A 22758-nucleotide genomic window follows, 5' to 3' on the forward strand; every position below is an offset into this window, starting at 1 on the left:
AATATTCCTGGATTTAATTGTTACAACTATTGCCGAACTAAAAAATCTGGAGGAGGTATATTGCTATATGTTCGAAATGAATTCACATTTCAACAGAAAACAATAGAAACAAATCATTTTGAATGTGTGCTTGGCTCTATGACACTTCCAAACAAGAGTATTTTAAACATCATAGCAATATACCGCCCCCCCAACTCTAGCCAACCACAATTTCTTAGTGAAATATCTGCCATTCTGCATACTATAAGCCCCAAAGAAAATGTTTTACTTATAGGAGATATTAATCTAGACTTGTTAAATTGTCAAAACCCTATTATTATGGCATATGAAAATATAATGTCGGATAATTATTTAATCAAATGTATTTGTGACGTAACTAGAGAAGCAGTTTTAGCAGGAAAAGTTACTCGTACTTGTTTAGACCACATATTTGTCCGATTTAACAGTGGATGTAAACAAAGCGATTCTCTTTCCTCATGTGTATGTAATAATATTACTATAGCGGATCACTTTTTAACTGCAGTTAATATTAAACATAGTGCAAGGAAAGAAGCCCCAGAACACGGGGAAAGAATTTCGTTTTTATCGCAAAACAAAATCGACAAAAACATTCATAATTTTAAGTGGCACTCCTTGCTTGAGGAACAAGATTGCAATATACTATATAGTAAAATTAAAAACAACTTTAAGAATTTGTATGAACAGAGTAAAATCGTTATGAATTATAAACCCAAAAAAAGACCTCTGTCAATAAAACCTTGGATAACTTCTAATATCTTAGAAAACATTAAAAAAAAAGATTCATTGTACAGAAGGTGGAAGAATTTTCCTAGCAATCAATTCTTTGAATTGGAATATAAAACTTTCAGAAATAAGGTGACAAAAGAAATTATTAAATGTAAGTCTACCTTTTTTAACAATAAATTCAAAAATTATTTTGGAAATACAAAAAAAACTTGGGATGAAATAAATAAATTATTAGGACGCAAGTCCAAAAGTAGTTGTGATGAAATAATCTCGAAATATATGTTAAATACGAATAATGAAGAAACCGTAGCAGATAAGTTTGTTGAATATTTTACAAATAGTGTTAGCTCTATGATACATAAATGTGAATATTTAGCATCGACCGTCAGGCCGAATGAAGTGCAACATAGTATGTACCTACCCAGAGCTACCTGCCAAGAAATCAATATTATTGTTAGCAAATTAAACAATTCAAAGTCACCAGGGATTGACAACATTCGAATGTTTGACATTAAGACACATATTAATATTTTAGGGCCTGTTATAACACACTTTATCAATTTAATTTTATCGCAAGCAGTAATACCAGATGAACTAAAAAGTAGCATCATTAGGCCAATTTACAAAGGGGGCAAACATACAGATATTCAAAATTATAGGCCAATAAGCATATTGCCAGCCCTAGAAAAAATACTTGAAAAATACATTTCCATAAAACTTAATAAATATCTAGAATCTTTCTCTTTGTTGGATCCCAACCAATATGGATTTCAAAAGAAAAAAAGTACGGAAATGCTGCTTCAGGAATTTTCAAATCACATAAATTATGAATTAAATCTAAAAAAACAAGTTTTGGTTTTATTCATAGACAACTCTAAGGCATTTGATACCATTGATACAAATAAACTATTAGAAACACTGGAGGCAATAGGAATTAGAGGAAAGCTGCTAGTTTTATTAAAAAATTTACTAACTGATCGACAAATAAGAGTAAAAATTCTTAAAAAATTTAGCAAAAGAAAATATATCTCAACAGGTGTTGCACAGGGGTCAATTCTAGGGCCAACCCTTTATATTATTTATGTCTCAATTATGAGAAAATTGTTTTCATTTGCTAAACATTTTGTATATGCAGACGATACGGCGCTCGTAATATCGCACGAAGATCTGGTTACTGCAATGAACCTTATGCAACATGATTTTATTGCCCTACTGAAATGGTCGCATGATGCAGGCCTCTTTATAAACGCCAAAAAAACTAAAATTATGCACATCAGATCTCCACACGCCAGATGTAATGTAATTCCTTCATTATATACACACACATTTGACTGCATACATAAAAATGTTGCACAGCCCTGTTCATGTGAAACCATTGATTTTGTCAAAAGTTATGTATATTTGGGTGTTACTATTGACTGCTACATGAAATGGGATGTACAAATTGCTAATGTTTGTAAACGTCTACGAGCTATTGTGGGTAGGATTTATAAAATAAAATATTTCGTGCCTATAAGTACTTTAAAGTTAATCTACTTATCTCTGGCTGAATCCAATATACGTTATGGAATTACTTCTTGGGGACATTCTTGTAAAACTAATATAAGCTATATACAAACATTACAAAACTCCATTATAAAATTGTTAATCCATAAATATGACAATCAACACAGAAGTAACATTAAATTAATATACAAGTCTCTGAATATTTTACCTGTCAGAGGATTATTGTTTTATAATATTGTAAGTCAACATGTTATATTGTCTGATTCATTGTATAGGGAAAGAGTTTGCCATAAACATAACACAAGATTCACTCAAAATGAAGGACTGGTAGTTCCGAAATGTACTAATAAATATGGTGAAAGAACTTTAAACTATATAGTACCCAAAATGTTTAACTTATTACCAATGACAATTAAAAATAATAACATGTATACTGCTAATGTTAAATATAATCTAAGGAAATGGTTATTGGATAATAATGATCTATACTGATGCCCCTGAAATGGAATTCATATTCTTAGAAAATGGAAAAACAATTATTTTGTAATACCTGACTACCTACCTCTATTTATGAAACTATTGATGTACTTGTTGATAATACTAATTTGTTCATACATTTATTTTTACTTGCTTATTTTATAAGGCTTTTATGTTTTATGTTGATAATACTAATTTGTTCATACATTTATTTTTACTTGCTTATTATATAAGGCTTTTATGCTGCTATTTAAACTTTTCTGCAATGTAACCAATTTATGTAATTAGGTACCGTTCAAATTGTATCTTATGAATGTATAAATGTTGTCTCTATGTCCCTGCTGACAAACTACATAAGTAGTTTAGCGGGTTTAAATGTGAATAAATAAAAAAAAAATAAAATAAAATAAAAAAAAACCATTCCGAATCAAAATATTGCTCGAAAGTACTAGACTGGTGGCGAGTGGCGAGGGATATAACCCCGTGATGATGATGAAGTTTGAAGTAAAGTTTGTGAATTAATGATATTGTCTTGGTTGCAGGTATCTGCTGCTGTGTTCCCTGCCCACCATATTCGCCCTGGCCGGCCTGGTGTGGGCACACGAGTCCCCCCGGTACCTTCTGGAGTGTGGGAGAGAAGTGGAAGCCCTAATGATTTACCAGGTCCATTAACACTTCACTTTTGTTTATAATTTTCAGAAGCTTATTACTCCACACTGCAAATGATCAAAACTCCAGACCCTGAGTCCCTCATTTTTGAAAGAAAGAAGAAAGAGTGAACAGGAGAGGGGAAACACAAAGGTCGGCAAATCATCCCACAGCCGAGCTGTTGAACACAAGAACGAGTCGTAGAAGCGACCCGTTGTCATGTGATATATGTCTACTATGATGCTGCTTCCTCGGAGCATCATCCATTGAAATTCTGGTAGAACAAGGACAGTATTCCCATCCGATGTCTGTGCTCCAAAGTGCCGCAATCCATTTGTCAAGATAAGGGAATCTATCAAACGGACTGTCCAATTATCCAACCTAAAGTAACTATCGAATTCTACAGTGGGCCACACTTACAATTTGTACGGAGTCAACAGTTGTGCACGGATAGCTTTTTTCGCCCTTTAATCACAAAGCACCATTTAAATTGGGCACATTTTCTCTGATGCGCAGTCTCTAACATAATAAACTAACCATCATTGTGGTCAATCTTATTACAGCGCATTTACAAGAAGAACAGGTCGGGGGGCTCGGGCGGTGGAGCGGCCGGCGGCTCGGGCTACCAGCTCAGCGAGCTGGAGCTGCCCCCCAAGCGCAGCGGCTGTGGGCGCAACCAGGCACCACCTAGCTCCGTACTGGCGGACATGGCATACAGCGTCCACCAGGTATACAAACTACTTTATTATGTCAATGTGATATTGAATCTCTTATCTTTGGGATGTTATTATAAATAAGGTTAAACAGGTTTGTAATAATTTGACAATTATGTCGTGGATACAATTCCTCGGCTAACTTAGTCCTCCATCATTGCATAAACAACATTTTACCATTTTAATGTAAATTTTTTTTCTATATTTATTGAACGTCACAATATACCCTGATTTGGTATGTCATAGTGCCACTGGCTCCAGACTTTTATCAACAGTTCAGACTCTTGTGTAGTATTCACATTAAAAAAAGACAGATCTGATTAGGGAGATGTGCAGGCTTTTATACTCATATTTATTATTTATATTTTTTACGATAAATATAAAATTTTTACTTGTTTTAAGTAGTGTTATAAAGGTATGATATGTCAAAGGTTGCTTATAAATCAAATAAAAACGCTTATAAAGTTACTTTCAAGTTTATTTACAATTGGTTTAACACACAAAATTAAATTTAATATTTTAACGAGAAGTTGGAGAGCGAACCCCTCCTTCCCCTCCCTTCTCTCTTCAGCCTGATTTATCAATGCTGGTCTTGAAGAGGCCCGGATTATATGAAGGAGGAAATATAATGCCGGCAGCTCGTTCTCATATGAGCAAACTCACAAAAATGAGCCGAAAAAATGACCAGTTTTCGTGAAGTCAACCTCATCTGTGAATAGGTGTTTCGCTAGTGTCTGTTGAGTTTCGCACCGGTGCACAGGGGATCAGTGCTGCTTGCTCCTTAGAGCAAGCTCCATTGAAATATCTTTAAAACAGACTCAACATGCCTACATTGCGCCTGTGCTTTAGAGATAGTAATCAGTCTGTTACAACGAATTGTCAATCAGACAGACCACCCTCCTTTACACAGATTCAAGTACGTTTATCGTTGGTGCTCCAGCCCAGATTTGGCTCCTGGATTTGTGCCTCGTTCACATAAAAAAAACCTTTATTTCACAATCCTCCTCACTTCCTTCAACCTCACAACATTCCCCAAGGAAAAGCCAATACTCCTTCAGACAGACTGACTGGGCAGTTGCAACATCACAGTCTACACAAGAAAAAACTGACATTGATTTTACTCTTTATTTTCAGTTCTGGAACTCATTCCTCCAACTCTTTTCCCCTCCATTCGCGCGCACCACCGGTATCCTAGCGTCCATCCTGTGCTGCGTGCTCTTCTGCCAAGTGGGCCTCACTATTTACTCGCCGGGCCTGATCATTCGCAACAAGAACGCCGCCTTCCAGGCGAACACTAGTCGCGTCTACAACGCCAGCTACGAGAACGAGCTGTTCAACGAGTCCTCCATCGAGAATGTGATCTATGAGAATTCCACATTCGTTAACTGCACATTCCGCGATGTGACGTTCTCGCACGTTGTGTTCAGGTTCTGCGCCTTCACGGATGTGGAGTTCTCCAACATAATGAGCTCGTATACTTTCTTTGAGGGCAGCCTGTTTCAAGGAACCAGGTTAGTATTTTTTTTTTACATAAATTATATGCAGTTCTTTGGATTAAAGATTATTTTTACACTAACTCTACGCAGTACTACATAATAATTACCCTCAGGGCTTATGTTATCTTTGAGGATGCTATGTGGAGGGTCTTTTTGAGGAAAGGAAGGAATGAACCCATTTCTGCACAGACTCAAGGGTTTTTCAGGTATTTTGTAGCTCCAGACCAGAGGTGGTCAACAGGACGCACTTGTGTACTATTTAAGTAATTTCGGACCCCTGTACAGAACGCCCCATCTTCTGAGAGGCTAACTTGACTCTGGTTTCGATGGAGACCCCTTGCTTGAGCTGTAAAGTTATACCAAGCAATGGAGAGCTTGTTCGGAAGATTACTTCCATTGAAGAAGACTAAATTATCATTTTGATCCCTTTTAAATGTAATCGGACATGATGGGTTCTTTTTAAGATTAAATTTGTTGAGATTATTCTTACCCCTCTTGGAAACTGTCCATTCTCTGTTTCAAAGCCTTCCCAGTCTTTGGATTTTGTACGCCATGTATGTATCAAATAAAAGGCTAACATGGACCTTACTATGACAGTAGATGACTACGTAACAGTGAATTGGTGCACACGGCAAAAGGTCATTGATGTACAAACAGATTAAGGATTTGACATATAATGCTGATGTTATCTGGCAGATTCATAGACACAGACCTGAACACGGCGCGCCACATGGACGCGGGGTGCCGCCTCGTCAACAGCACCATCCTGGGCCTGTCGCCCGCCTGCCCGCTGGAGGCCGACCATAACATCTACACTGGCGAGGTTATCCGCAGCCATGCCGCCATCGCCGGTGCCTCGCTCGTGGCCTGTCTGCTCATGACCGTAGCACCCGTGGTACCCACTACAGGTAATACACCGTTGATAACTTTGTAACTTCTCCAAAATTTGTTAGGCTTATTGTATTAATATTCATCTTATACCGCATTTACATATTCATGCTTGTGTAAACGCGGTATGAACCAATCTGGCCAGACAAATGACGAGTGAACTGATTAAACATTTGCCTGGCCATTCGCCTCGTGATTCGAGTCGCCATTCATGCGAAATGTGGTATTACACTCTTTAACACATGTTTGCAGAGACTAGTAAACACTTCATTCGTACATTGTTTCATTTTTTAATTTTAATAAGGGTTTCAGCATATGCTAAGAAATTAAAGGTTTTATTTACAAAAAATAAACAATGTTTTTATTTTTATTTATTTTTTATTTATTCTTAAATATATTTGTATTACAAAGGTATAGGATATTGTCCTCCACGCTAGGAGTTCACCTGTGTTGTGTTGTTCCTAGTGTTATATGTAGCTATTTTACATGAAAGATAATTTTAGCCGACCTACCTGTGAGGTAGCTGTCTAAGTGCTGTCAGAACCTGCCGACCAATCACAGGGCGTTTGAATGTCTTACTTTTTTAATTGTTCTCAGTGACGATTATTGATCTAAATGATTATATGTTTTTTAAACCATAATATTTTGCACTCAAGTTCCTTCTTAATGCAACTAGCTGTATCCTGCCACGCGTTGCTGTGGCTCTGTCTGTCTGTGCAGATAAAGAAACAATAGCGCGTGTTGCTTTTACGTCCAACCGAGTGCGCTGTTTAGAAGGTATATAAAAACAAGCTATATGAATGCAACGTTATGTCAAAATTTCAAAGCAATCAGTGAAGAACAGTAAGATTTTGACTAACTAACATTTACATTTTTATTTATATAGATTTTCTCATTTTTAGTTGGCGCCCTTGTGATTGCCTCCATATCCACTCCTGGCATATACTTCCTGCAGTCGGAGGACTCCATAGTTATCTACTGCGCCATCTTCATTGGCTTTCTGGTCATGGCTTACGTGGGAGTCACCATACTCGTCATGGAGTCCTACCCCGTGCATTTGAGGTTAGTTATCCTATCTTTATGCATACACTTTTAATTACTTGTTACTTGATGCAAGCTAAGGAGACTTGTATTATCTCTCGTCTTGTTATAGGGGAGTTTGGAACATGCTTTTTCTTCTTGTTAAATTAAGCAATCTTTGCGTAAGTGTAACGTATTGATGTTAACAGGTTATAGAATACTGGGCCCTTAATCTCCAGTATTCTATCAAGGATAGGGATCTGGTAATATCTCTATTAAAAGTCGTAGATTCTGATATACGGAGGTTGTTTTAATCGTAATATAATATACTGACAATTCAAGTAACAAGTAGCCTAAAGGCCGTCTAGCGAGGGAATGACTTCGCGCCAGCCGACGATGTCATACAAGGCCTGTAGTAGCGTTCGGTTATCTTCGGTAGAACTCGAAGCTACCCGAGCGCAAACACCAAACACTACACCTTCCCTCCTTCAATTCTGAAGCTACTTACAAACCAACATTAATATTTCACATATATATAAATCACAACATAGATATTCATTTTATATTACATTTGGTTTTAACAAATAATCCTAAGACTAACAACCGCGGTGCCTGGGTCAAGTTGCCCCGTTTCCTCTGGAAGATGTGGGTGTCTCGCGTCTTGGCCGCAATCTCCCCGACCATGGTCTCTGTTGCCGGGCCTGTGTCTGCTCCGACACCACCTCCTCTGCCGCCAACCTGAAATCAGGAGGAAAACCAGTGAATCCACGCAATAAGGTTGAAGTCTCTAACTCATGAGGCTCATTCCTCGAAATTTCAGACGCGGGATGCTGTGCACTATTGCCATCTTCCTTCCAGCTCACTGACATTTCCCTCATTTGGTCGACATGTCTCTTCCATGTCACATCTGTGTTCCCTATCTTAATAATATAAACTTTTTTACCTAGCTTCCTAGAGACTACTCCCTTAGCCCAAACTACTTTATTATCCTGACGATAATCTTTTGTTAAACACTTTTGTCCAACTTTAAAAACCCTGGTTTTAACCCCTTTGTAAAACTTAACCTGATCAGATTGAGCTTTAGAAATGTTAACGTTTGCTTGCTTGACTTTTTCCGAAAACTCATCACCATTTTTCACTGGAATTAAATTGTCGAAAGTAGAACGCAGCCTCCTTCCTAATAACAGTACCGCTGGTTCAATACCTGTCGAGCAATGCAAAGAATTTCTATAGTCCATTAAAAAATTTAATAACTTGACATTAAAATTTAGTGGGAATTTACCGTTTACTAACAGTTTCTTGAGGAACGTTTTCGAAGTTTTAACAGCGTTTTCCGCCAATCCGTTTGACTGGGGGTGTTTCACAGGAGAAGTCATAAGTTTAATATTGTTCTCCTTTAAGAACCCTCTAAATTCCTCACTTGTAAAAACTGAGCCATTGTCAGACACAATTAAGTCAGGGTTGCCAAAATTAGAAAAAATTTTCCTCAATTCTAAAATCGTATGAGTTGAATCTGCCTTCTGTACTTCAATACAGTCCAACCATTTGGAGAATGAGTCACACACCACAAGGAACATCTTCCCCGCTAAAGGCCCACAGTAATCTACGTGTACCCTACTCCAAGCTTTACCTGGATTTGGCCAAACCGCCAATTGACTTTTTGGTGCTGACTGTTTTGACAACGCACAATCTGAACATGATTGAACGACTTTCTCCAAGTCATTGTTCAGAGTTGTCCACCAAAAATATGCTCTAGCTATTCCCTTCATTTTAACAATACCAAGATGTGACCTGTGTAAAGAATCTAACACTTGCTTTTGGAGAGAAAAAGGTATAACTATTCTGTGTTGCAAAAACAAACAATCTCCTACGATAGAAAGTTCGTTCCTTTTTAGCCAATATTTCCATATACTGCTATCACGATTTACTCGTTTGGGCCAGCCCTGCCGCAAATACCTAAATACCAGCTGTAATTCGCTGTCCGCTGCGGTGGCTACCACAACTGCTTGAAAATTTACATGCTCACAATTTTCAATAAAACAGATTTTGTCCTTGATTGATGAAACCGAATTATTCATCACAGGAACTATCTTCAGATTAAAAATCTCCATAAAATCCCTACCCACTATCAATTCCGTGCCATTAACCACAACAGTAAATAATAAATTATTTTTAAGATTATTGTATTCTACGGTAAAACAGGCACTGCCTACAAGATTAAGTGGTTTGCCATCGTATCCTGATAAAGTACGCTTATCTGGTGACAATGTTACATTTCTAAAATAACGATTGAAAATAAAATCCGGCATGACCGACATGCTTGCCCCTGAATCAATCATAGCAGCACATTTCACTTCGTTAATTACCACATTAGCCCTAAACGGATTAATGTATGAAATACTATTATTCTGGGATTGTTCAAAAATCGGATTAACCTTGTGATTCCTACAAAATTTCTTCAAATGCCCTACCTTGTGACAATTAAAACATTTTGCGTTCTTGAATTTACAATATTTTTCTACATGATCTTCACCGCAAATCGTACATTTTTTATTCCTCGGTTCGGGGCTCTTTGAACGAGATAACCTTGAAAAACCTTGAGTTTCTCTCGAACGCGACGAATGTCTCCCGGGCGAATTTGAACGATTCGAAATGGCGTTCACATCCGAATTCTCTGCGGAAAATTCAGATTTAATTTCCGGAACCAGATTGTCTAACGCTGAAACCGTTATTGCTAACTCTTCCATCTCGTTAAATGTTAATTTAGTTCCCTCTAGAAAAATTTTCTCCTTAGCCCGGCCTGGTAAAATACCGATTGCAAAGGCATCCGCTAAGCTTTCTGGCAAGCGCGTTCCAAATTCGCAAAAAGAAGATAAACCCCTTAGACGGACCGCGAAATCTCTAACCGATTCCCCATGCGATTGCTTGGCTTGATAAAATTTTTCTCGTTCCTTGAATACCGATCGCGGTCTGGAACAATGTTTCTCAATTAATTCTATTAACTGATCGAATGCCACGTCTGAAACTTTATCAGGGAAACATAAGTTGATCAAAAGAGTTAATGTCTCCGCTTCCAGAAGATTCAGCAAATAAGCGCGTTTCTGTGAAGCATCTAACTTAGTCGTTTTAATGTCATCACGAATTAGAAGGAACTGTTCTAACCTCAAGCGGAATAGACTCCAATCTCCATTAACGTGGGAGAACCTGGAAATTCCGCCCGATTCCATGATTGCAACGACAACAACCAAAAAAAAAAAACCCACCCGGCAACAATAACACCTTCCAGAAAACAAACAAGAAACAAGACAACCTGACTCCAGGAACCGGCGCCGATGCAGTCCAGCGCCCAGCCGCTTCCCGGAATTCCAAATCTTCTTCTTCTGTGAAACTTGTCTGGTCTTTGTTACCCAGGGCCACCGATCTGGTCTTTGTTACCCAGGACCACGTGGTTATTTATTCTTCGCTGGATTCTTCGTCTGGTCTTTGTTACCCAGAACCACGAAATTATTGATTCTTCGCTGGATTCTTCGTCTGGTCTTTGTTACCCAGAACTACGAAATTATTTACTTCCAATTGTCCTTATTATGCCCAGTATATCTCCATTTATTGTCACCTTGACAATAAAATCCCGGAGATTTTTTTTCGCAAGTCACTGGTGTGAAATAATCCGACTTGCCGGCAATCCGAAAAACTGTTTCCGTATACTCCTTTTTAAGCTGCGCCACTGTAACGTATTGATGTTAACAGGTTATAGAATACTGGGCCCTTAATCTCCAGTATTCTATCAAGGATAGGGATCTGGTAATATCTCTATTAAAAGTCGTAGATTCTGATATACGGAGGTTGTTTTAATCGTAATATAATATACTGACAATTCAAGTAACAAGTAGCCTAAAGGCCGTCTAGCGAGGGAATGACTTCGCGCCAGCCGACGATGTCATACAAGGCCTGTAGTAGCGTTCGGTTATCTTCGGTAGAACTCGAAGCTACCCGAGCGCAAACACCAAACACTACAGTAAGCTTTTCAGGTATTCTGAAAAACGTTTTTCCTCATTAGCCATTTATACCTCTGACACCGAGTGTTATTTAAAAACAACACCTTTAATCTATTCATTAGAAGAAAGCAGTTATCATTGTCATAACAAGTTACAAATGGAACTGGCAGAGGAAGAATGTGATAGAAATGAGATTCCTGGGCCATACACCCCTTAACCTTTTGAACGCGTTAATTTGCTCCGTTTTATCTATACCCGTACGCGGTACATATTTTCAAATACCTATGCACTCAATTAATTGTCAAATTATAGCATTCTGGCATGATTTATTGGACTATATAGACAGAACAGATTATTCTCCACAATATGAAAACAAATCCTCGTGTGTCAACACTCTTAGATGTTTATAAAAACAAAAACATAAAATTTCATACTAAGACGTACCGTATATTTTGAATGTGGTCCCGCCATTCACTCGGCGTGTGTGTACTTAGGTGATAGACACAAGTGGGACACCATAATCACTTATCATTTTTAGTTATGAAAAGTTGTGAATGACGTACTAGTACTAACGCCATCCGTTGACAAAAATGTAAACTAAAAGGCGCGAAGAGGCGCACTTGATTATCGATCTTTTTTTATGAAATACAATTTTATTTTTGAGAAATTCTTGTAGATGTCAGCATCGTGATAGTTCTGCGAATGTCCAAGTGAGCAAGAAATACATTTATGACGAAAGAGCGCTGGAATATCGGCCGTCAAAGTTTCCGTATCAACTGTTGATACAGCCGCATGTGAGTATAGACTTTTTGCCGTAACAACAGTTGATACGGCCGCGTGCAAAGAGTTAAAAACAAGTATGACTGTATTATGAAAGAGCAAATCGGAAAGTAATGCAGTATACATAATCTTATGAGTGGTGTGCCAATCGTACTCCTGGGACTTTTTATTTTTATGACTGAATTCGGCGATTGTGCTCCGGAGACTGTTCTAATGCCATCCACGCTGGAATGTTTTGCTTTCGATTTACACCTTTATGCTTTGAAAACTGTATAGGAGACAAAATAGAATAAATAGTCTATGAATGTCAAAATTCGTTTATAACGGCATCGCAAAAATGAAAATATTTGAGTACATGTAAAGGTCATTATTTCTTTGAAAACACTTTTTGATTGTTGTTTTTCATGTACGCTATGTAGTCAGGTTTATGTAGAAATAATATAGCCTGTTTATATATTCCTATGAATATAGTTTTTTAACCACTCAGAACATTAGAACGTCAAAAGACGTAAATATGATAATAGCGGTCAAGACATTAGAACGTCTTTTCACGTAAACGCGCGAGATTTTACAAAAATCGATTTATTTCCATTACTAGTATACGGATTGCCATGATTTAAAAAACAGAGTATCGATAATGAATAACGCTACGCGTCTGTATTCAAGAATATCTATGGAACGTAGAGGTGCATTATCTAAGCCGATTGGATCTGTCATCTTGTTCGTTCATAATTTATTGCGTTTCTAAATAATTTATTAAAAATATTTTAGTTTGGACGGTTAATATTTTGAGGTGACTAATAGTTTTTAATTATATTTCTTCAATATATAAAGTGTTATTTCTTTATGATACTCAGAAAAAGGTACATTTTTCACGGCTTTGAAATAATGGTCAGCGATTTTTACATATTTTTGACGTTTTCATAAAATGTATATTTAGAAACGCAAATATTTACGTATAACAACACAATAAGATAGTGGATTTCATAATCTCTCCAAAACATTTTTTAGAATGAGGCTACGTTTCCCAAAACGTGAGTTATGAAGCTTTTAGCAAAACTCGTAAATAACACAAAAATTATCACGTTTTGACAGTTCTCAAAGGAACACACAGTAAATAAAAGTCTTTGTCTTAGAGGTTAACAGTTGTTTAAAATTGGAGTTTTTTTTCTTCTTAAGTTAGCTATTGCAAAGTTAACTGTCTAGATATCAACGTTTCTAAATGTCACACTACGACATTCACTTGAAATAAACACGTAATTAAGTACTCATATTCACTCAACAATGAACCTGTCATCTCTAAAACGGAATGTAAATACCTCAGTTTTTACCTTGATACCAAACTTATATTTAATTAGCACATTGACTCAATCGTTAATAGTTTGTATAAAATGCTTGGTTTCGTGCTACGTGTAAGTAAAGTATTCAGTAATCCGCGTACAATCCTAATGTTATATTTCACATTAGTCGGAAGTACACTGGAATATGCATCACCAATTTGGAATCCACAGTATATACTTTACATAGATAGTATAGAATGTGTCCAAAACAAATTTATAAAATATATTACAGTGAAACTCTCTTAAGAAGTTTTCCAAGGGACCGGGGAAAAAAAACTTCTTAAGTGTGAAAACTTCTTAAGTGGGATTCAATTTTAGCCATTTAATAACTCTAGTCCGGGGCATACGTCATTCCTATGTCTACCTACGTTAAATTGTTGTGAAAACAAGCTCATATGATCCAAGCGGTCAAAAAAAAAAATATATATATATACATCTTCTAGTTATCATGGTAATTAGTATTACATTTGTATTTAGAAAAAGGTGGGAATGTGAAATAAATGAAAAATGGTAGAACATAGTTGATTATAAAAAGTTTATTTACATACCTACATATAAATTTTTTTTTTTTTTCGAAGTATTTATCTATAGTAGATTGCTTAACTCTATTATTGAATTCTTTTGTTGTAAAATTTTGACTAAACATTACAAATCAAAACAAAACCATCCCATGGACAAAGTAAACACAATTTTAAAACTGTTAAAGTACATCCCTCGAAAAAGCCACTCGAATTCGGATAGTAAAAGTTGCAGCATTCCAAAAGGTTCATACTGTTGATCTTATTTTAAATTGGTGTAAAGGCAATGGATTATACATATTTACTTGTTAGTGATTACTAACTCTTAACTTGACAGTTGAAGACAGAGCTGTGGATATACGCCGTCTCTTTTTTACGCTTTCGTTTACTATATGAACTGAGGGAGAAAGAAAGACTTGTTGTAGTTAATTTTACCAAGCGGTTTGATAAAAGGACACCGCAAGTAATTTTGTTAACCGCAAACTAATGATAGCGGGTTCTTTGCCTCAGAACCGTTTGCGTACTGCAACCCTGCCATGGCACTGCACAGAAAAATCTCACAAAGTCTACGCGGCAAACTGCTTATTAGTTGGCGGACTTTAAATTTTTTGCACGCTTGCTGCTTGCTCCAATGGCATTTGAGATTTGAGAGACTATTGTTATGATGTATTTTCGCCAGGCACAGTCGACTATCGTATATTTTTAAAGATATTTTAATCCTTTTCTAGAAATTCCTTATGAAAATAATATGCGCAGCTCAATATTATGTACCTGTAGGTTCATTTATGGTCCTACCTAACTAGCAGACATCGAATAGCTACGATTTTGCACATAAATTAATGGCTTGATGCTTGAATCAGAAAGTTATATCATACAAGCTGTTTGACGCTGGAATTATGTATAATCTGTGAACGCATCCAAAAACTAGAAAAATCATTTGCGAAGTTTCGTTTCAATCTACATTTTAAATTTATGCATATGTATTTCCTAACCTTCAAACTTAATTTACGACAAATGTCAGATGAAATATGATGCACGGCAATTTTCGATGTTTGAATGAAAAAAACGTAATTATAATGCATATTTTACCATCTCCCCCGCCATATAATCATGTTGTTATGTATTTAAAGGTGAAATATTCCGTATTAACCGTGATCCGATAGATTATCAAAAGTTTTTCGTGTTTTACAAATTCGATGGAATAAAAATTTTATACAATAATATTACGAAACATCTCTATGTTCATTGTCAAAGAGAAGATTATTGAAGGAGGCGTCAAATGTATGCAAATGTAGATCTAGCCCACGTTGTCATTAAGGTTGAGTTTAATATAATCTTTCATGTTATTTCGGCCTTAAAGACGCTTGCATATTTGTTACATAATTCCGCATTGTTTATTCGTTCCATTGCTATTTTACCTAGTTAGGGGATTAGGAGACGGGGTATTTGGTTTATTTATTGGATGTTTATTGGTTACGGCAGGTTACGGCTTACGGCCCGGCGGCCGACAAAGGGTTTTATGGTCTCAGGTACTAGGTATGGGTTTCAGTCAACGTCTTTCAATTTATGACTTGGAAAAAGGTTCATTTTAGATATTTTGCGATACAATATTTCGTTTGTGTTGATTTTACCGCCGGATTTCTAAAACCTCTTAAGCGGGAAGCAGTTTTAGCTCTAAAACTTCTTATGTGGGAAAAAATCGTGTTTTTTGTATGGAATTTTGAAGGGACCAAAAATCAAAACTTCTTAAGCGTGAAAACTTCTTAAGTGGGAACTTCTTAAGCGAGTTTTACTGTACATCCAAATTTAACAATAACTTTGAATGTACATTTGAAACTTTGCAGCAAAGGCTAGTAGTAGCTGACTCAATATTTATACATAGAATTTTAAACAATAACATCGACTGTACCGAACTTCTGTCCTTTATTAACTTTAACATACCTTTGAGACGTACACGACATACAGTGCTATTCTACACGCTTAATTATAAACAAATGGAGCATCTAATTCGCCAATTAACCAAGCTCTTCATACTATAAATAATATTTGTCTAAACTCTAACATTGACATTTTTGCGGATTCACTGCACAAATTCAAATGTGGCATCATGTCAATAATATAAACTGTTCAATGCGCATACATACAGACACACACACACACACACACCTCCACACAACACACGTCACCTGGTAATTAAGGAAAAAAAACATACCACAGACATTACAAGGAAACATATGATAGGTACCCAACATGAAGTACCTATCTAATTTCTTTATATTGTTTCATCACTGTAAATCATGTACTGTTTGTATCTCTAATATTAAATAAATTCCGAGAAAATGTCTTGCTTAATAAATCTTATCTGGTAAACAGAAAACAATTGTTAAAAAAACTTATCCCGATTTTTTAACAAAACTCATCATGGTGAATTTCACGCAGTTCTACAAATTATTGCCCCACAGATTCCTCACTCCGACATTCAAGGGGTGAAATATATTATTTAAATTGAAAGCAATCCATGGGAAATTCTGAAACAATCATGATCAATAATAAATTACGCAATGTAAGTTTTCATATGGATATTCAAATATATACATTCAAACTTGGTTATAACGAGCAGGAGGGGACCAACTAAATTTGCTCCTTATAGCCGTTATTCGTTATATCCAAATTGGTTTTTTAATAGCCGTATGTACCTACCTAAATGCCTCTACTCTCAATATATTCGCAAATGTAAAGAATATTTTCAAAATACGAGTAGGTATTACCTATAAGGCGATGCACTACGTCGTGTAATATTTTAAATTGATCCGCTATCAATAACAACCCTTACGTAGATGGCGATAAGGTTTAAATTCCCGCTTAACACCATCCGCCTGTTTTGATTTATGCAGGAAAAAAACATGGCCAAAAAGTGCCTTTTATTTTATTTTGTGGATGTTCAGGCATAAATATTTAAAAAAATTTTGATCATTTTATAAATAACTTAATTTGCCACATTATACAATAAAATTATAACCGAAAATGGGTTCGTAAGTAGAACATTAAAGCAGTTTTCATAGGCCTTTACATTATTTTTTTCTGGGCTTATAAAAAGACTTATCTAAAAAATACTCGATTATTTCAAAGGCCAAGATGTATTCTACTCGCAGTATTTAATTAAAGCATCTGAAACATTTCTAGGTGACCAAATTTTCAAACCAAAAACACATGATTTTGCATTACTACGTATGGCATCGCCTTAACAAAATAAATTTGAAAAATACATTTATGTCACTCAAATTTACTATCAATGATTTTTTTTAAGGTTTTTCTTTCATGCTTCTCAATTTCCTCTTCAAAACAATCAACGCATTATAACTATCATCACCTGGTTCAAGGCTTCCAACAAAAATATCAATAAATTGTGTATCTCCTTATTACTAGCTTGTGCGTACTGTACCTACTACCTACCGCTTGTAAAATCGCACTTGTCATAAATGCGGGATTGTTTTGGTTTTCGGCTGTAAAAATTTATTTGTCACAAACCAGTGATGCACAACCCGCGGCCCCATTCTTGCGGCACGCATGTCATTTTCAGACGGCCCACTCGGGCTATAGAGAAAAATCTAAATTTTTGGGGTAATTCTTTAAAACCCTGGCTGTGAACATTTTTTTATTGTTAAAAAAGAGTTAAAGAGTTTTGGTTAATTTACGTTGCATTTCCTAAATGGAACCTAATTTGAAGAACCGGTTTGTTTAACACAAAATTCAACAGAAACCTTAACTCATGAATTTCGCTGTCAACCCCCTCAACGAAAACAAAAAAAAATCCGCTTGTAGGTTGCAACCTATTTGAAAAATAGGAAAAGCGGCCCCTCTGCTGAAAAAGTTTTGCATCACTGGCATGGCACTTTAACTAGGTACCTTCATAAACATATTTATTTGTTTTTAAAACAAAATTGATGATGAGTTGTAATACAAAAGTAGATGTAAAAAGGAAACAAATTTCGCAGATTTTATGACAATTTTTTTACATTGTGCCCGATGGATAGCAAATGGTTCACATTGCCGACAATCTTACACAGGTAGTGCCATAAAAAATACGAATCCGTCCCTAATGGCATAGGAAATTCTCACCCCTTTGTTACTAAATACTTCGAGAAATTCTTGAATAATTTCCAACTATTTTACAGACCCAGCGACCAGAGGCGGTTCCTTGGTACGTGCATTTGTGCATTGCACTGCTTGTCTTCAATCTCCATATAACAAATTACAACGACATCTGTGCCCCAGTGATCGATTTAAGAAATTCGTAATTCCCGTCTGGTCATTATTTGAGCTATCTTCTAGTAAAAAAATCCCGCGCAAGAGCAAGCGGTCGTGCAATGTGCATACCCCGATATGCACAGAACCAACTTTTACCATACTACTAAAACAGCGTCGGGCGGTATCGAGACAGCCCGAAGTAGCCGAAACGGTGACATGAGCGAGACAGATTACACTCTTAACGTCAAATTACGTGTTACAGCAGTGCAGATACATAACCCATCCGTGCATTATCGAAGTGCTTTGACGGCGAGTGAATTTTGCATCACTTTGATCATGCGTAATCCAATGCGTTTGGAATGGATTCGCTTAGAAATACTAATGTTCAATGTTAACGCAACAACATTAACACATTGGAACTCGTTGGCGGTGAAATCAAACGGTTTCGCTATATTTTCAACGATGAATTGAGTGTCCTTTATTTTCAAGATAATTTAGTATTATTTAATCAGTTATTTTACAAATATAACTTAGAAGATAGAATGAATTGCAGTAGGTGTTCCCATTCATTAATTTGCTCCACCTAAATTACAGACTAGGTACATTTTAAAAGTGAAATGCACTGCTGGTAATTACAGTCACGGGCCGCATCTGCCAGCGACCCATTCATGTATTCACAAATTGTGTTGACAAAATTATTTGCTCGGTATATCGGGGAATCCATCTCGTTATAACAGCCAACAATTATATGAAGAGAAGCCTGAACTAAAATATGGTTTTGTTATTGCTCATTATAGTCGTGAACTCGCTATTACTGTGATCGTTATAACCACATTCCACTGTGTACACATACAAATTACCTTCAATCTCAAACTATACTCATTATTACTACTGGTTATTTTCCAGATGCACCGCTCATGGTTTCGTCTATTCCCTGGCCAACATAGCCGCCCTTATTGCGGCCGGGATATACTCCAACATGACTCTCAACAGCTACGTGTTGTGTTCCCTCATGACCGCGCTGGTCACCATCACCGGCGCCGTCTTCTCCACACGAATCACCGACAGCAGCCCCAACCTGATGTAAATTATAAAAAATAACGAAACAACAAAAAAGTGACCATTTTTAATTTTGCCCCAATTTTTTTTTTTTCATTTATTAAATAGTCTTTTCTAATAATTATTATTGACGAAATCAAATGTTTCATTAAGCTGAATCGAGTTTATGAAATATTTTAGGTTAGGTAAATTTTTTTAGTCAATTGAATGAGATTTTTTTAACGCATTTCTTGCCGCCATAATACATAATTTATTGTACAAATATTTTTTTAAACAATAATATTCCAAAAATAATATTAAAATCGTGATAAAAAAATGACATGAGTGATTAATAATTAAAAGTTAAAGATTCTAAATAAATTTAACAGCTTTGTAGAAAAATAATATTTTTGGCTTTGCCTATGAACGTAAATAATAGTATCAATTTTTTTAAAAGTCAACTTTTTTTTGTATAAATGTGCATAAAACATGAAGTGACATCTATGATTATTTGTATAAAGCGTAGTCATATAATCTTATGGTTAATCGTAATTTTGTTATATTTTAACATTAAAAATATTGTGCGGAATGAACACTAGTGAATTGAATTAGTAGAGTTGGTGGACATTTTTATTTAGCCAATTCCAATCCCAGTGGTGTTGTCGACGTTTAGAAAAATTTTAGACAATTTTTTTTTTTTAAGAGTGCAATGTTTTACAAAGAGACTGACATATTTTGAAAATGAACAAATGATTGTCTACAATGACTTTCATATTCCGATTTACTATACCAAAGACAATTTATGATATCAATAATTGTGTATGACTTTTAGTGAAGAAAAAAGCAAATAATGTGATATATATTATTTTTGTTGCCATATCATAGCGTTAGTGTTGCCGCAGTCAATAAATATAATAATACATAATAATATTCATAGTTTTTTTTTTTGTTTATGTATCTTGATTTATTTTAAGTGAGTGTTTTAAATTGTGACGTATTGTTGTGTGTGTGTGTGTGTGTGTGACTCTTTTGTTAAATAAAATACTACCAATTTTGCTGTTTAATTTGAAATTACTCAAAATTGATAATTTTAACTTAATTGCATTTTCATTATACAGGGTGTCCGGGGCTAAAGTGCACAAACTTAGGGAGGTGATTCTAAATGTTGGTAGAAGTAAAAAAGATAAATAACTTTTTACGAAATTTCATTGTTTTTTTCCCCTACAAATATATTTTTCCATAGAAGAATACTATTTTCTCCATACAAACATTCAACTTTTGTACCTGAAAACTACCTTAAAATGTAAAAAATTATTTATCTTGTAGAATGTAGAACCACCTCCTGAAGTTTGCGCACTTTATGTATAAATTCTGTCATAGCCCTGTTGGCCGAAAGTAAATTGCAATGATCATATTATAATCTTGAGTAATGACATTACAGCGAAACCCTCTTACAAGGTTTTCGCTTAAGAAGTTTTTTCCGGACCTTTGAAAAGATTACACGATGGTTTTACTGTATGTCGTAACTTGTTATTGTTATTATTAAATATATGTTTACCCTTAAAAGATTATTTTGAAAAGGCTCGAATTTTGAGTATATATGTAACTGCATGTTTGGTTTAGGTTTTTATTTAAAAATAATATTTTTGACTGATTTATAAAGAAAGACAAGTGGTAATATTAATTTATGACACGTAATATGTTTGTAACTCATAATAGGTTGTAACGCACCTTTCCTGTTTATTAAATTCAAAGGTTACACAGGAGAATCTGCAGAGACGCATAATTTTTTCAATAAATTGAACTGCCATTGCAAACGCCATTTCGTACGTCATGCATCATACTGATATTAACCTGATCTATGCAGTTTGTTGAACAAATGATCTATTGGCAGCTATACCCGTATGCGTGTCGTATAAGCGATCCTCAAAGTTTCACTAAAACCAAAAACTGTGGATAAACTAGTCACAGCGAGAGTTGTACGGACGTAATCGACGTTCGTCCTCTTTGAAAATGAAAAAGACAGAAGATACTATGTAGAACGATGACGACACCTACAATCTCTTGCTGGAACTAGTTTAGTTATAAATGCCACAACAGACATTTAAATAAAATGTATATTTTTTTTGTTTTCGGTTTTACGCCCAGCCAGGCTTTTACAAACATTTTGACTGCAGTACCTCCTAGTGGTGCAAGTTGTGCAGTTTGGTTTTCTTTCATGCGTTTTTATTTATTTTATGTATAATATTTCCTTTATTTTACATTAATCTTAATATTGGTTCCAGCTTGAAATATTGGATCATTTTAAACCAGATAGGTGGCGCTGATGTCGAGATCTTAACTTATTTTCTCAACCAAAAGTACATACAACCACAAACTTTAACTTCCCCACATAGAAGGCGGTCTGTGGCAGGACAACGTCTGCCCGGGCCCACTAGAAAATTATAGACATCGAAAATTTAAAAAATAAATATTACACAAAACCAAATGTAACCTACATTATTACTGTTTTGCTACCTTGACCCGCGACCTTCGGAATGGCAGTCCAATGCGTTACCACTGGACTATGCCGGCCGTCAATACACTTGCAATATACTTGCGGCATGTTGCAGAGTGGAAGATACCCTCAGTATCGCCCTGGTGTAAACCACTATTCAAAATTGAATTGGCTTTAGCCATGTTTGGTGACCACATCTAATTAGCCAGATACTTCCCCACCTTCCTCTTTCTCATATCCTTTCCTTCCCCATCTCCTTCTCTTCCCCACTACCTTCATCCTCACAACATACTCCTATTGGGGATGCCGTAGTCTCACTGGCTCCAGACGGGTTGGGAGCAGTTGGGATCTTGTGCAGTATTCACATTAAAAAAATCTTGGGTATTTGCTAAAACGCATACGTTGTGCCACATGATGCGATAGATTAAGTTTTAAGTACCATGTTATAAAAGTTTTATGTACCATGCTATAACAGTTTTAAGTACAATTTTATAACAGTGTAAGTACCATGTTATAACAGTTTTAAGTACCATGTTATAACAGTGTAAGTACCATGTTATAACAGTTTTAAGTACCATGTTATAACAGTATAAGTACCATGTTATAACAGTGTAAGTACCATGTTATAACAGTTTTAAGTACCATGTTATAACAGTGTAAGTACCATGTTATAACAGTTTTAAGTACCATGTTATAACAGTATAAGTACCATGTTATAACAGTTTTAAGTACCATGTTATAACAGGTTCAAACATGCATTATTCCATAGTTAAAGGAGAGAAATATGTATCACTGCACAGTTACAGATAAGAAATCAATGTGCTTTGTCCCATAGTTACAGAAAAAA

The 22758-nt window shown here is 35.7% G+C and overlaps 1 protein-coding gene across 3 annotated transcripts in view; it reads left to right on the forward strand.

Moving 5' to 3' along the window:
- Window positions 1–21923, forward strand: part of LOC149410716 (synaptic vesicle glycoprotein 2B-like) — a 56187-nt gene extending 34264 nt beyond the window's left edge. For all 3 annotated transcript variants that reach the window (XM_089648439.1, XM_089648438.1, XM_089648440.1), the window contains exons 7-12: window positions 3273–3393; window positions 3942–4106; window positions 5226–5602; window positions 6284–6495; window positions 7378–7537; window positions 19283–21923. In XM_089648439.1, coding sequence (XP_089504565.1) covers window positions 3273–3393; window positions 3942–4106; window positions 5226–5602; window positions 6284–6495; window positions 7378–7537; window positions 19283–19463 — 1216 coding nt within the window. In that variant the 3' untranslated portion in view covers window positions 19464–21923. The remainder of the gene's footprint in view (window positions 1–3272; window positions 3394–3941; window positions 4107–5225; window positions 5603–6283; window positions 6496–7377; window positions 7538–19282) is intronic.
- The last annotated feature ends 835 nt before the right edge of the window (window positions 21924–22758 follow it).

This window comes from Hesperophylax consimilis, chromosome 27 (genome assembly GCF_061612785.1).
Source record: "Hesperophylax consimilis isolate HC1 chromosome 27, BYU_Hcon_1.0, whole genome shotgun sequence".
Classification (NCBI taxonomy): domain Eukaryota; kingdom Metazoa; phylum Arthropoda; class Insecta; order Trichoptera; family Limnephilidae; genus Hesperophylax; species Hesperophylax consimilis.